The 15,947-nt window shown below is 44.9% G+C and overlaps 1 protein-coding gene across 6 annotated transcripts in view; it reads left to right on the forward strand.

Annotated features, from left to right (window-relative positions):
* Positions 1-4,265: 4,265 nt before the first annotated feature.
* The window catches only part of Cadm1 (cell adhesion molecule 1), a 310,888-nt gene continuing 299,206 nt past the window's right edge, over positions 4,266-15,947 (forward strand). For all 6 annotated transcript variants that reach the window (XM_090319468.1, XM_090319469.1, XM_090319470.1 and 3 more), the window contains exon 1: positions 4,266-4,435. In XM_090319468.1, coding sequence (XP_090175594.1) covers positions 4,303-4,435 — 133 coding nt within the window. In that variant the 5' untranslated portion in view covers positions 4,266-4,302. The remainder of the gene's footprint in view (positions 4,436-15,947) is intronic.

Raw genomic sequence — 15,947 nt, forward strand, 5'->3', positions numbered from 1 at the left:
TGCTTGCCTAGCATTCACGAAGACCCGGGTTCAATTCCTCAGTACCGCCACACACATAGCAAAAAGCCGGAAATGGTGCTGAGGCTCAAGTGGTAGAGCTCTAGCCTTGAGAAAGCCCAAGGACAGTGCTCAAGCCCTGAGGCAAAGCCCAGGACTGGCAAAAAAAAAAAAAAAAAATTACTCATTTAGGAGTAGATTTAGGCTGGCTTTGTATTTCATAAAGATTCCCCTCTCTCCTGCAAAGATAAACTATTATAGTATTTACTCTAAGAATGTAAGAAAGTACATTCTAATAAGTCTGTGGGCAGTCCAATAATCTAACAATGCTAACTTACTTTTATTGAATTTTTTGGTGTGTGAATGTTGATATCTGTGATAATTTTAACACATATTTTGATAATGTAAATTGAAGCATAGGATTGTTTTTATCTACTCAGTCTGCTATATCAGCCCAAGTATTGTGGTCTGGGTGGCTCGAACAACCGAAATTCATTTCTTTTCATTTCTCCAGATGAGAAGTCTAAGTGCCAAAATGGTTGGAGTCAGTTAAGGATCCTCTTCCATGCTGGCAGGGGCTGCCATTTGCTATGTGCTTAGATGGCCTTCTTTTTGTATAGGCTAAGGGAAAGGAAAAACTCTGGTGTTTCATCCTTATTTATTCATTTACTTATTTAATGCCAGTGTTGTGACTTGAACTCTAGGTCTGAACACTGTCTTTAGCTTTTCCACTCCTGGCTGGAACTCTATTACTCAAGCAATAGCTCTACTTCCCATTTTTGGGACTGCTCTGCCCAGGGTGGCTTTGAACCATAATCTTCAGATCTCAGCCTCCTGAGTAACTAAGGATTATAAGCATGAGCCACCTATCTTTTTTTCATAAGACCACTGATACCAGAAGGTATTCTTGCTCTCATGATCTTATCTAAGATCCAATCATACCTCAAAGGCTCCATCTCTAAATATCATATTGTGTTCAGAGTTATCTCATGAATTTTGTTCCTCTTCCTAATAATTTGCCTTTGTTTCTTCTTTGCTTTTGTTTTGTAAAATTTTAACAAGCAAGATGTTACTAGTTGTCATTATCACTGATATATTTCTCCCAAGCATGAATCCTCCCTCAATGCTTATTTTCAGATATGTTTACCCACATTTCTCAACTGTTTCAGTGGAGGCAATAATATAAAGCCTCTCCTTCTCTCTTTAATGTTTCTCAAAAAATAAAAAAAGGACTGAGTTCTTAATGCTTTGTGTGTATCTGTCCTATGTGTGTGTGTGTGTGTGTGTGTGTGTGTGTTTGTGGCAATTTTATTCGAACACAAGTAGCACCCAGATTGTAATTCTGATAAGTATTTCAGTTCTTTCTTGAAAAATTAAATTCACAAAACAATTGATTATCAGATATAAATGGCAAAAACACCATCTGGGTTTAAAAACTGGTTCAATCCATGTAGCAAGGGGGAAAATGTTGGAGCTTGTACTTGGCTAGGAGTTCTAGTCCATGGAGCAGAAAATGACGAGCTTTACTATGAGAAAGCCAGAGTAGTCATAACTTGTACTTCGCGGCTGTGAGAATCTGATACGTTCTTCACATGTTCCATATGTTAAATCACTTGGTGACATCCTGAGTGTGAAAGAGCCGGGGGTGGGAGAGGAGCATGGCTATTGGATGGAGGAGCAACGCTTAACCCTAAATCCTCACCTCTGGTTCCCACATAGGCCTCCCCCCCATGGCAAAAGGTGTCTAGGATGTAGGTCCTATACCTGAGAAATTGGGTAAGTTCCTTAATCCATGGCCCAGGTGGTATTTCAGTAGAAATTTCTAAAGCTATTTGCATTCCTCCAGTGAGGTAAAGTCATACAGCATTAGCATTTCTTATAGAAATGTCCCGTGCTGTTCATTGCCAACTGGAAATTTGAGTAGGTGTTCATTTGATGTGCCAAGAGAATGAAGGGAGATGAAAACACTCCACATCTTCCAATGTCCCCATACTGCGTTCTCAGTGTGGGAGGACTGGGGCCTGGCTACATTCTCTTACAGCATCAGCCTTATGAAGATTGCTTTTCCTTAGGAGTATACTTCAATTCTGTTATTTAATTAAAAAAAAAACTTTTCTGGGTGGCTGGCATATTTTACCTTATGTTAAAAATATAGCTATCCTTCGCTTATTATTCATGTCTTATAATGTGAAATTTATTCATTCACTTAGCAGATATTTATTGAACCACAGTACAGCATAGTGGTTAGTTGCACGGTTCTGCTTGCAAAATACATGTTAAGATTTTAGGGCCAGTGCTTAATCTTTCTGATAGTGATTAAAATATTAAAATGAGAGATAGTATTTGTTTATATTTTGAAGATCATGCCAAGGATTGAATGAGATTATGCATGCTAAATTTGTAACAGGAACTCCAACCCATGAGAGCAGTAATGTTAATAGAACACATTAACATTACTATGTGCCCAGTCCTGTGCTCCTGACATGTAGTGTCCCCGATACATGGGACCTGACGTGGTAGCTCAAATATCACTTGATTTTTTAGATTCTGATTTCGGGGGAACATTATTTTGCATTGGTGCCAGTATGGATTGATTCGCTTCTAGAGGTTGTAAGTAACAATAGGTGGGATTTCAATGACTGAACTCTATTGGGGTGACCAAGTGCTGTTGGATCTCTGCTCACTTCTGGAGGATTGCCTGTATGTAACTCCTGCATCCAGGCTTCGAATTACAGAGCAGAATATCCAGGCCTGCAAAGACAGGGCAGCCTTGAAATTAGTTTATGCATAATGGATAATACAAGGCTGTTTTAAAATGTAACTCATTTGGTGGGTTGGCTGATCTCAACTTCCTTTATTGATATGTATTATTTATTTATTTATTCTTTTTTTTTATGAGGTGAGGGCTGGAGAAAGCACTTGGTACGGTTCTTCTATAACTCAGACTCAGCATTTTTACATTCAGTCATCTCTTGGTCATTTAGCCACAGATAATTTGTCATGGTTTGTTTTAGCTGTTGTGATATTGATATTTATTATGCAAATTGTATTTCCTACATCTTATTGTTTGGCAGTCTATGAATACTTAAATTATTATAAACCTTTACACTTAATATGGCTCGTCCTTCAATTTGATGCTTGAGCAACCGAGGGGCAGAGCTCATACGATCTTCTAGAGGGGAAGGAAAATAGGTAATTAAAAAGCAGACAAGAGAGCCAGCTGCCTGGCTGAAAAGAAAGCAAAGATAATTTCGGGGAGACAGAGTTCAGAGCTTCAAGTCGCTTCAAGAGGAACACTTCTCCCAGGAACACTGGGAAGCCAGCACCTGTTGGTCTGCAGCTGCCTGGGGCGGTGCTGGGGAGCCTGGGGGGTTTAGAGGAGGGGGTTCTGAGTAGAAGGATCATGATGGATCCCTTGTTCCCACTGAGTCCGTCCTCAGTTCCCCATACTCCCGCCCCCCCCGAAGGCCTGACCCGGTAGGGGTGTGTGTGTGTGTGCGCAGCCTTACATATACTATATATCGCACGCAGTGCACACAGCCAGCCAGGAAGGAGACCCTCCACCCACTGGGAAGCCGGAGGGTGCACCCCCACCTTTAGCTTCCCGCAGAATCTGCAGCGCCAAGCCGGGCCCCGGCCTCCCGTCCATGCACGAGTCGGCCGCTAGGCTGCCGGGCCGCCTCTCCCGCTCGCCGGCTCGCCGGTTCCGCGGGCGGGCACAGCACGCAGGCACTGCTCCCCGACTGTGCTGTCAATCCGGGGACCTGCTGGCTGCCTCACGCTCTACTCCAGCACAACCTCAGTTTCCCAAAGACGGAAATCGGCAAGGATTTTTTTTTTTTTTTTGGCTCGCAGGTTAGAGAGGCAAGCGAGGAATCTGGGAAGGAGATTCTCCAGCCCGCCTCCGTGCCGATCCCAGGCAGAGATTGCTGCCACGCGTTCCTAAGAGAGGTGGAAAGGTGCACGGGAGGCTAGGCCCGCCCCGCAGAGGAGCCCGAGCCCCCCACGCGCCGGGCGCCCAGGAGAACACTTTTGCCTTGATCCGGGAGAAGCAAGACAAATTCCAACGTAAACACATTTGCATACGCCCCGCCCCCGGCCCCGCCCCTCCGTGGCGCGGGCGCGCTGCCGCGCAGAGGGGCGGGGTGGGGGAGGGGGCGAGTCCTCCGAGAGCCGGGTTGGGCTCGCCGTGCTACGATTGGCCGGTCTGGACCCCGCCTCCAGTGCATTTCATTAGCATCTCATTAGCTGTCCGCTCGGGCTCCCGAGGCAGCCACCGCCGCCAGTCTGAGGCAGGTGCCCGACATGGCGAGTGCTGTGCTGCCGAGCGGATCCCAGTGTGTGGCGGCAGCGGCTGTGGCGGCGGCGGCGGCGCCTCCCGGGCTCCGGCTCCGGCTTCTGCTGTTGCTCCTTTCGGCCGCGGCACTGATCCCCACAGGTAGGTGTTGGCACCGGCCGGTTGGCCCCGAAATCTTCCCCCAGACACCCCAGTAAGCCGTGGTGGTGGAAGACGGGGGGGACGTTTCCATGACAACCTCCCCCCCACTTCCCAAATCCGAAGCCCTGGGAGCGTGGAGAGGAAACTCGGGGCCCCGGGGTCGTGGCGCCCCTCGGCGCGGCCCGCAGGCCGGGCATGAGCGCCCCCGGAGATGGCTGCACCCACACCTTTTCTCCCCGGCTCGGCGCGGGGTTCGGAGTGGAGTGAGAATGGGGGCCGGGGTCTGGAGTCCGGGCGCCGGGGAGGCATCCGGGGCACCCCCCCATGTCTTCCGGACCCTCCGAAACTCGCTCGGTCCCCGCAACTTAGGTCCTCGGGTCTCCCCGCGCTGCCCGTCCGCCCCCACGGCTCCAGCGAGTCCCCCGGCTCTCCATCCCGCCCAGCCTCGGCTGGCGGACGACTCTCGGGGGTCCCCCGACACCCCGCGCTCCGCCTGGCTTCCCTCTCCCCAGCCTGCACGCCCCTCGCGTTTCCTCCCCCCGGCGGCGGATCGAAGCCCCTCAGCCCCGTCGGCCCCTCACGAGCTGGGCTCGGCCTGGCTGCGGGGCTCCTTGGCCCGGCTCCAGGCAGGGAAAGTTCCCCGGCCCAGCCCGGCTGGAGGCTGCGCGGGGGAGGGGAGCTGCCGCCGCCTCTGCGGGAAAGCGCGGGGAGCCCGCACGCCCGCTACGCGCCGAGTGCCCGGGGGCGGACGCCGGGGGTCTCGGCTGCCGGAGCCCGAGGGCGTTCGCGGCCTCCGCGGCCGGGCGGGCGTCCGGCGGGGCCTGCGGGCGTCCCCCGCGGGCGCCTCCCGCGTGCCCGGCCGGTCTTGGGAAGCTGCCCGGGGGCGGGCGCCGCTCCGCACGCCCGGCGGGAGCTCCGGGTGCTGGCTGCCCGTGTGCCGGGCGCGCTGGCGCGGTCGGGAAAGAAGAGGGCAGTGTTTGCTTTTGCTAACAAAAGGGATCCGGAGCTCGTCCCCCGCCGAGGAGCCGGCCGCGCCGCGCTGCGCCCGGCCTCCCTTCCCGCCACCGCGCCACGCTCGCCCGGCAGTCGCGCTGCCAGGCGCCGGGACTCGGGCGGCGTGGGGGCGGCGGGGTGCTGGCGGGGGAGGGGGGTGCCGGCCGGGTGCTGCAGGGCTCTGCGCCTGTGACGCCCCACCTTGCGGCTTCCGAGCCGCAGGACCCGGCAGCAACAAGTGGCGGAGGACGCCGCGAGCTCAGCCCCCACCTGCCGGAGCCCCCGGCCCGGAGAGCGCGCCCGCCCTCCCCACGCCGAGCCGGGCCGGCCGGCGTGCCCACCCCACGGGCGCCTCTCCGCCCGGGCTGAGCCTTTTGTTGACACGCTAGAGGACACACAGTTATGTAAACACCGCAGGAGACACGTCGTTGGAAATGGGGGTGTCTAGAGGGGGGGTGCTGGGTTCGGAATTTGGGGAGATGTCAGATTGATGGTCTCTTTCTCGTCTTGACAGCCCCCCTCGGCAGGCTGGCAGAGGGAGCTTGTCTTGGGGGTGAATCCACTGCCTGGGGGACCCGATTGTTTTTTTGGGGGGGGGTTGTAAGGAGTCTGGCAGCAGCTTCCATTCCGGCGTTGAGATTCCTTCCCCCCCTCCTTTCTTTTCCTTCCATGCCAGTGTCTGTCTCCGGATGTTGTTTATGTGTGTTTTTCTTCTCTGAATTCTTAATTTATGAGTTAGGAGGTAATTGGGTTCAGAAGATGCCGGCGTGGTTACAACTTCATTTCAGGTGATTGCCTAACCGACTTGGAAGGGGGGGGGGGTTCGATAACATGCTCCTGAGAGACAGATCCCTCGTGCTGCTGCATTGTAAAAAAAAAAAAGCGCCAGTGTCAGTTAAATGCGAGTGTGAGTAAAAGGCTGGGTAACTGCTGCTGCATTATAGAGGCAACAATAGCCTTGCACCGGAACGGTGGGGAGCGCGGACGGGGAATGCTGCCTTTCCACCGAAAATGGGCGCCAGGCCGCGCGGCTTTGCGGGCAGAGGAGGATTCGAGGATGCCTCCCCTGTCAAGCCTGCTCCTTGATGGCACCGGGGAGTAACAGCGCTACTATATTTGTAAGTATCTCGCGGTGAGAAGTTGCCTTCCCCGCCAGGGATGGATGCTGACTTAGAAAGGAGCCGTCTGGAACTCAAGCGTGCACATCAAAGCTACAGGAAAATTCTGTTGCCAGTTACCATGGAAGCAGCTTCTTGCTCCTGTGTACATCCTTGTTTGTACGCCGGTTATCAGATTGTGTTCAAATTAGAAAGTAATTGGGTTTGATGTGCAGGGAGGGGATGAGATGATTTTCTTTAATATTTTACCTTTGAGTTTCTTAAAAAAAAAAAACATGATTTTTTGGGGGGTGGGTAGGGGGAGAGGGTCTTGGCTTCCCTGCCCCACTGCCCCATTGTGGAAGTCCATTTCAGAGGGACACCCGGGGACTTTTCTTTCTCAGTCCCCTTAGTTGACGCTGTCTCAGAGGCCTCTGTTTGCCATTCCTAGGGTTAGAGAAACCTGTTGGTGTTGCCTTCATTAGGTTTGGTGTTACCTTCGTTATGTTTGTTTCATTTATGTCCTTGCTAGGAAATCAAGTTCAGGCCATTGTGCATTGGTGTTGGTTCTGTTTTCCCTGGTAACTGAAGCAAGTCCTTCCTCCAGCCCCTTACTCCTACGAAATCTCCGATCTATCTCCCTTGTGGTGTTTGGATGAAATGGATGTTAAAGAAATGCAGCCAGAATGCAATTTTCTTAACAGTGTTACTCACTCCTGGTACCTTTCAGGTACAAGCACGATGTTGTCTTGCATCCTGAATGAACCCACCGTCGCTCATATCCACACATCCTTTACATTTTTTTTTTTTTTTTTTTTTTTTTAGCATTAGAGAAGATGGTTGATGACTTGAAGATTGGTGGTGGCGATGGGGGAGCCCCAGGCTGAGTTTTGCTTGCCGGCGCCTGTTGGGGCTTGCATACCAGGGACAGGGACTTCACAAAAAGTGCCGCCCTGCTATTGTTGCCTTTCCCTGCATCAAATTGAATAGCCGCAGGAGGGACTTGCACTTGCCTGTGATAGCTTTGATAAAATATCCCTCATTAATGCCACTTTATATTTACTGTGTGTCACTGGAGACGCACAAGGCTTCATTTAGCGACTTGTGTGACGAGACAAGCTTGCATTATTTGCCTGGGACATTTTGAAGGAACAAGAGACCCATTGAGCAATCTTTTGAAATGAACAAATACGAAAAAGGGGGGAATAAGAGAGCAGGCAGTTCTGCGGAACAAAGAGTTTTATTCATATGGATGTTGTACATGCTTTATCCAGTTTTCCCCAATGGCTCTCCTGGTTCAGGGGTGTAGGACAGGGAAGACGCCACTTTCTCTTCCTCTCTCTCACTTCCTGACTTGTTCTTATCAGAGTTGGTCGGGACTCACTTCCTCTCTTTCCACCCCCTCTGAAATCCCAGAAGGCAACTATCTCCTGGGTTTCAAAGGGGGATTTTTGAAATCCTTTCTGGCAGCCCTGTATTTCATCAGAAGAAAAGTGCTAGCTACCTGTTGAGATTGATAATCCTTGGAAGATATATTGGTTGAAGGGAAAAGAGATGTCACTGTTCCATGATGTGTGTCAAGGATGATAGTGTCAGATTGGCAAGATGCCTTACACAATTACATTAGCCTTACTATATTTATTTTTGAAGAAATGTGAAAATTTAACCTAAAATTTCTGTTAGCATTAATAGTGCTTCAGAATTAATTTTTTTTTCACTTTTCCCACACCTGGTAACATATTACCTTTGTAATTAAGTTAATTTTTATTGTTCTTTGGGTTTTACTATTAATTTTTTTGTCTTTAAAAATTGATAGTTCTCTGAATATTAAAGGTTTCATTCTTTCCAGATCTTTGTATGTGACATTTTAATGTATAATTGATCACTCAGAATTCAGATTAGAAAGAAAATATTTTAGTGTGCTTGATGCACGTATGTGTTCTAACAAAAGACCCATTTAAATGGGTAAATTTCTTGGTAGGAGCAATCTATAGCTTAGATTGAGAGGAAATTCAACAGCACACACAGAAAATGTACAAAAAATAAACCCAAAGAATTAAAATTTGTATGTCTTTCTTGGTAAGAATAGTACTGACCATTATGCTGAAAATCCAGCACAGAAAGGAGAAATCACACAGCGACATCTGTTGCAGAATTGAAAATTTGCTGCTTTGAGTTGGAAGAAATTAGTCCTGTATAAGCACCTAATATCAGTGTGTGTGTGTAGGTATATGCATGTGTACTGATAGATAAAAATGCACACCTACTTATATATGCGTACATATGCACAGTCTACAAAAACTCACCCTGTACAATATCCGTACCTGGAAATTATGCTTTGTCGAAAATTTAATATTTTACCAGAAAAGCTCTTTTAAAAAATATGAAGAAAGTTTTATAATCATGGAATTTTGGAAAGGAGACAGATAATAGAATCCAGCTTAAGAAATCCTCTTGAGTGTGAAGTGAGATCATCAAAGCCCAGAGAGGGAAGGGCCTTGCTCACAACTGAACAGAGGCTGAGTTTGCTGCAGATCCTGGGTGGGGAAAAGCTCCTTGATGCCCAGCCAAGTGGGACCTTCTATCCACCTCCTGGGAGGGATGCCCAGTGGAGATACAGCGCACAAGAGGAAGCTAACTTGGCTGAATATATTTTGTATTCTCAAAGCAACAAGATTAATTGTTGCTCTAGTAATAAAACCCATGGACCAAGAGGAGTTACCTCTGGGAACCAAAGATCAGTTCTTGTCTTTGGTGATGATAAATCCTTCTGCAACCTCTGGACTTTTGTTGGCTGCCACAGCAGGTGTGTTTTCCAAAATATCTTCTTGGGGGAGAGTGGCAGGTTTGTGTCCTCTTATGAGACAAAGCTGGGAAAATTAGGCTTCAAAAGACTCCGATACTTGATTTTTTTGTATCTTTTTCAGGATTAACAGTAGATCTGGCTCTATATAACTAAGGAAAGAGAAAAAGAAACATTCCTCATTCAAGAACAGGAACATAGGTTAACAGTCTTAGCACTTTTTCATTAACGGAGACAAAGCTGAAGAAAATTTTTTTTTCTCTCTTTTTGAAGAAAAAAAAACTTGTGCAAGATGATCTTTTTCATTGGTCATATTTTCTTGTCCTCCCATTGTGTTTGTATGTGAAATTTTCATGAAAATGTAAAATATGCCGTATTTGACTTTGCATACAAAACATCCAATTCAGTAGTTACCCATCTCTTGTCCAGCTATCTCTTCCATTCCGAGTCTTCCTAGATTATTGCAAATAAATCCTGGCCATATCTTTTTTTTATTCTGTAATTTCTCATACAGTTACTTAGAGGAGTCACTAAGATAGAGTTCTTTTCTTTTCCCCATTGAGAGTTAGTGTTATCTGCATACATATACATATTCTCAACTGGATAGACGAAGTTTTTGCCTTACTCTTTCTTGTTCTTCTTGGGAGGAAAGCAGAATGAAGGCTGGTTGAAGTGGCTAATGGCAAAGCAGAAGCCAGAATGCGACAATTGCTTACAATGGGAGACCTTTCTTAGGGGTTGGTTTATTTTGAGCACGGTTTTGTCTGGATGGTATAAAATGAGTTTTATAATGGTGTATAAATATGGTTGTGTAAGTATGCAGTAATTGCAGCTAATCCCTCAACTGTGGCCTCTGTGCCTTTGTCCAGATTGGCCATTTCCAGTTCTTTCCATAATGAGTACCTTGTATCTCGGGACTTTTGTAGGGAAAGCTTATTTTAGTTTGATGGCTTCCCAGTACCCCATCATATATTTATCTTTCAAGGCCTCCATGGTATAAATGCCATTACATTTTGTGAACATATTCCTTAAAAGAAAAATACCTTTTTTTTTTCCATTTCTAACTGGCTAAGTGCTAATTTCAGCCTGTGTTCAGTAACTGAAATGAGCAAAATGTCTTCTCTACATGGCAAGGCCATATATCAGCTGTAAATACTTGGGCTTTATTGGAGGGAGGTTAGAGTAAGGGGTGATAAGGAGAGACAAGGTTACTACCTTTTCTTAGTACTTATCTCCACGGTTCTGTGATACGCTGTACAAGTTACACCTAAAAATGTTGAGCTGCTTCAGAGTTAATTTCGAATTTCTTTGTTTTTTTCCGAAAATAGATTGGTTCTATATTTTCTAAGATTTGTGAAATGTGAGTTTTTTTTTAAAGAGGCTTTTACATGTTTTATTTAATGCAGACCATAAACCTGTCACATTTTTTTTGTTTGTTTCTAGCCAGATAGGTAATTACACAGATGATTTTGAGAGGTCCGAAAGACCCTGGCCAGGTAAAAAAACCCGCCTCCTGAGTTGGCCACTGCACAAAAAAATGTACAAAGGAATTTGTACATTCAGGGTGTGGGGCAGGGGGAGCACTACTAAAATGGAATCAAAACCCTTTGTTTGGAAACCATCAATGAACAGAAGAACCCACTGGAATGGTTCTAATTACAAGTGGCACCTCCTTGTTTAAATTTCAGAAGCCACAATTTCTTTTTCAGAGATTTGAAATTACAGGCTATAGCCAGCAGCTGCTGTTGTGGTTAATGGGCAGCTTGCCTTTGAAGATCTTCCAGAACTGGTCCTCACAAGCTTTGGTGCTGTTGGCCATGAACTTGGGCTGGAGAAAAGGGAGATATAGGTATTTAGATACATGCATAGTCAAAACGATCTGTGGCCTTCATTGTTAGGCAGAAGACAAATGGATATTTAAGGCTGAAATAAAGCCAGCACTAAGGAAGCCTGTGGGGGCTGGCAGGTATCTTGTACAAGGTGACCAATCTTAAGGTTGGTTGTATCTTTTAGTGTCTATTTTACTGGAATACAGTGATTTGACCCCACATTTGATCTAGGTATATGAGAATGTTTAATAGACTTGAAATGAAAGTGCTTTGACATATATCTAAATGCTACTCTGTGTTTGAAGCTGATATTCCAGTGACAAGGACTTTTAGAAATGCCGAGAAGAATCTTGCTTTTGGCAGACTTCTGTGGGAAGGGAGGCTAAGTTCCCTCTTCAGCCATCCAACAGGAGAAGACATTGTCAGGTTGGAATTAAGTTACGCCTTCCCTAGGAGAGTTAGGGAAGAATATTTCCGCAAACAAAGGTTTCCCATCCCCTGTCTCCCATCGTCTGCACCATATCTCCACTAGTCCAGTATTTACCGGAAAGTTAACACTGAAGCCCTTTTCATCTTTTTACCACAGGTATCAGCTTGTCTTAAAAATCTCCATTTTTGCCAATGACACCACCAGCCACCGAGTCTCCACAGCCCCTACATTTGAAGACTTTCTTCTCCTTTTTTTAGCTTTCATTCGTGGACTGAAATTAAATGGGGACTTATTGGTTTTCTACAACATTCTCTGGAAAGTTCAGTGGCCACCGCAAACCATGTTTTACCAGGAGATATTTCGCAGTCAGTGCCTCCTCCTCAACCTCATTCTTCCAGCCAGAGAGAACCCATGTACATCTACTGCAGTTCTCTGTCTGCAGGACAGGATCCTGGCACTTTTCAGAAACTGAATATCAAAATCTTTACTTCTTGTGTGAAACCCAGTCTCCCCTCCAATTTTTTTTTTTTTTTTTTTTTTTTGTCTTTAGGTTGATCCTTCGGCAGTTACTCTCACTGTTCCCCTCTAATTACGTCCGTTTCTTATTACTTTTCAGCCCAATCCTGGTGGGACTGGAAGACTGATTCCTTCTCCTGTGAAACCGAGGAAGAAAGTGTTTCTGCTGATCAGCCTTCTGTTGGCAGCGGTGGCACAAAGCTCCTCTGCTTTTCTTTTAACTATCTTGTCTTGGCCCCATAGCTGAAGGATGGCTGGCTCTCCTTGCCTATCTTGAGGAAAAACCAAAACCAAAACAAACACTTGTCTATTTATCCCATAGGCATGTTTTTCCTCCTGCTTTACCGGTGTATACACGTGCATTTTTAACTGCCATCACAGAAGGTGTCCACATTACTATGATTTTCATGGAAAATTTCAGGTTCAGAATGTAGAAAATAGAGAGTCAGGTGCAGTGGCTTACACCTGTGAATCCAACTTCTTTGAGGCAATGATTGAGAGGAACGTGGCTTGGCTAAGCCGTGGGCTAGGCCAAAAGTTCGCCAGGCCTTATCTTAGCACACAAGTTGGATGATGGTGGAGCATGTCTGGAACCCCAGCTATGCGGAAGGCGTAGATAGAAGAGTGATTGCCAAATTAGGAGGAAAAAAAAAAAAAGCAGAAGACTATCTGAAAATAACCCAAAGCAAAAATACGGCTCAAGTGGTAGAATGCTTGCCTAGCAAGTGCAAAACTGGGTTCAAAGGCTAATACCACAGGGGAATAGAAAAAAGAAAGAAAAGGATGTTGAACATATATTGTGACTGTTTAATGAAGCCCAGCTAAATATTGGGATTATTACGGCTTGAAAATAGTGTTTTTGACTATTGCAGGTTGGTGCAATTTACTTGTAAATTCCTTTACAAGTAAGGGTTAAAAATCAAAATGGAAGGGTCTTGACTGAGATCAGCCACTGTGAAGATTCTCCAAGCTATGCCACCTAACAGTAAAAAGCACTGGAGTCTGGTGCATATTGGTACTGAGAAAAACTTACCTGGAGAAATGGCAGAGATGTGTGTTTGGGCTCAGATCTTTACTACCTAGTATTTGAAACATATTCGTCTTTGGGAGGAATACTGGATAGGCAAACCCAGTCATATGGCGGCAGGTCAGATAATTTAGTTGCATTTTGGTAAATAACGTTGAGAGTGAATTATTAATGGCTTAATCAACAACAACAACAACAACAACAAATCTGGAAATCTTTGATTTTCAGACTGATTGCCGAACATTTCCCTCTGTCCTTTCTCATTAACAATTTCTGGCTTTTTTTTTTTTCAGTACTGGATTTTGGATTTGTAGACTTATGTCATGGGACTTGAGTTCAGGGCCTGGACACTGCCCCTTTTGCTTGTTTATTTCTCTACCACTTTGAGCCACAGCACTACTTCTGGGTCATTTCTTATATTTCTTTAGAACCTAAGCAGCATAGAGCCCATGGTCCTACCCATAGTACATGTTCAATGAGCATTTGTTGAGTCAGCAAATGAAATTGGAAATAAGGTGGCTATTAAATCATTTCTAATACTTTCTGCAAAGATATGAACATGAAACATGATAAGCCCAATTCACACGTGAAGATCAGTTTAATAATAAGTCATCCATGTGGTGGTTAATTCCTTTTTGCCTTGTCTGTCATCCTTTCCCTTTATTCTTCCATCTTTGAAACATAAAAAAATGTCAGCAGTGTAATAATACAGTGATGCAAAAATGTGACTGAGTATTTTGGAGTGCAGGGGAGTAGGTTATAGGTCAGGGTATGTGGTTATGTATTTGGCTCTTGATTGAATGTACCTTTGATAAGCCAAACTACCCAGACTTTATGTATCATCGTGATCTCTCTTCTGAATAGAACAGAACATCGCCTGCCTCATTTCTCTCTCCCAGAAACCTTTATTTAAACAATGAAAACTTCAAAGATAGGAGGAAAAAAACAAGTTAATTTAGCACTAAATTACTGCGTAAATGGTTTTATCTCTTAAGAGGTTCAAGTAGAGATTAGCTTAAATGACACTGAATTTCACTTTTCCTCGTGCCTATCTTGTGAGTGAGCACAGTTTTTGTGAAGTGCCTTCTCTGTCCCTTCTGTTTTTGTTACTCATCAAGTGAATGTGTGAGGGCGAGTTGTATCCTTTCCCTTTTCCTGAAGCAAATCTCCATCAAGCTGAGCTGGCATGCAGAACACCTAGTTTAGGTTACATTATGAAGTCCGGTGCTTTTATTTCATTTCATTTTATTTTATATTTTAAGTGATACTATCAGGGACCTTTACTTGCTACTGCTACTAAACCACACCCAAGGACTTGCATTTTGATTTTCAAGTAGGATCTTAAGCTTTTGCCCAGGCTGGCCTTAGACTGTAATTGTCCTATCTTTGATTCTTGAGAAGCTAGAATTACAGGCATTAGGGCATTGTGCCTGATGCTGTGGTTTGAACTCGGTACTTCAAGCTTGTATACCTTGTTTGTTATGTTGGTGCTCTACCACTTGGGCTTGGGTATTGTAATTTTTGCCTGGGCAGATCTCAAACTATCATCCTTTTACCTTGGTCTTCTGCATAGCTGGGATTATAGGAAGGCATAGGCTTTGCTTATGCCTTAACTGCAAAAAGAGCCTCCCTTGCAAAATGGTAAAAATAAAATAAAATCATCATATGTATAAGTATACATTTTAGTGGGAACTGTCTATCTACCTGCCTGTCCATCTACTCAAGTGGGAAGTATCTGTCTGCCTGATGTTTGTCTGTTTCTGACTTTATTAAAATAGCTATTCCTACTTGAGTCACAGCACCATCTGCAGCTTTTTTCTGTGTCTGTGGTACCAAGGAATTGAACCCAGGGCTTTGTGCATGCTAGGCACACTAGCCACTAGGCCACACTCCTGACTCAAGAGTTTATTTTAATCAACCTTGTATTTATACACCATAGTTAATATAGAAGTGGTGTTTCTATAGTTATCTCATAGGCATTTGGTAGAAAAGTAGGTACTATTTCAGTAAAGTTGGAGTAAGATTACAATGACAATGAATGCTTATATTTACCTTACTTTGATTCATCAAATTTTAACTTTTTTGTCCTCTTGCTGTATGTAAATAATCTAACATTTTCACATCTTTTTGTTTTTTGTTTTTTCTCTGACCCACAGGAAAGCAAGTATCAGGCATCACAGCACCTTTGAATGCTTCTGTATGTACCATCCAAGAATAAGGACATTTTCCTGTACTACCTCAGTAACCATTTTTACATAAAATTAATGTTACTTTAATAATAATAATCATCTAGTATCTAGTCTGTGTTCAACTTTCTCCAGTTGTTCATTAATATTCTACCTCCTTCTGGATCCACAATCCGTCAGAGACCATGCCATGGATTAGTTTTTTATCTTTCTGTTCTCTTAATCTAGAATCCCATTTCCTTAGTCTTTACCCTTTTTCTTTTATTTTGCATACTCTTGCTTCCTTCTTTCCCACCCTCCTTCTTTTGTTTCCGAAATAGAGAGAGAGAGAGAGAGAGAGAGAGAGAGAGAGAGAGAGAGAGAGAGAGAGAGAGAGAATGTGTGTGTGATTACATATCTGGGTTCATTTGTTTCTGTCTATATTCAGTTCTATTTTTTTTGTACATGTGTGGGTTTAGTTCTTGAATACATAAATTATTAACATGGCTCAAACATGTTTGTTCTGCTCCATTCCCACCAACTTTTCTGTAGTAGAATTTCTTACATTTTTAAAACATAATATTTAGCTTGTTTTTCCTATTAAAAATAATGGATAGGGGCCGGGAGTTTGGCCTAGTGATAGAGTGCTTGC

Source organism: Megascapheus bottae, chromosome 27 (genome assembly GCF_031878675.1).
Source record: "Megascapheus bottae isolate mThoBot1 chromosome 27, mThoBot2.hap1, whole genome shotgun sequence".
Lineage (NCBI taxonomy): Eukaryota > Metazoa > Chordata > Mammalia > Rodentia > Geomyidae > Megascapheus > Megascapheus bottae.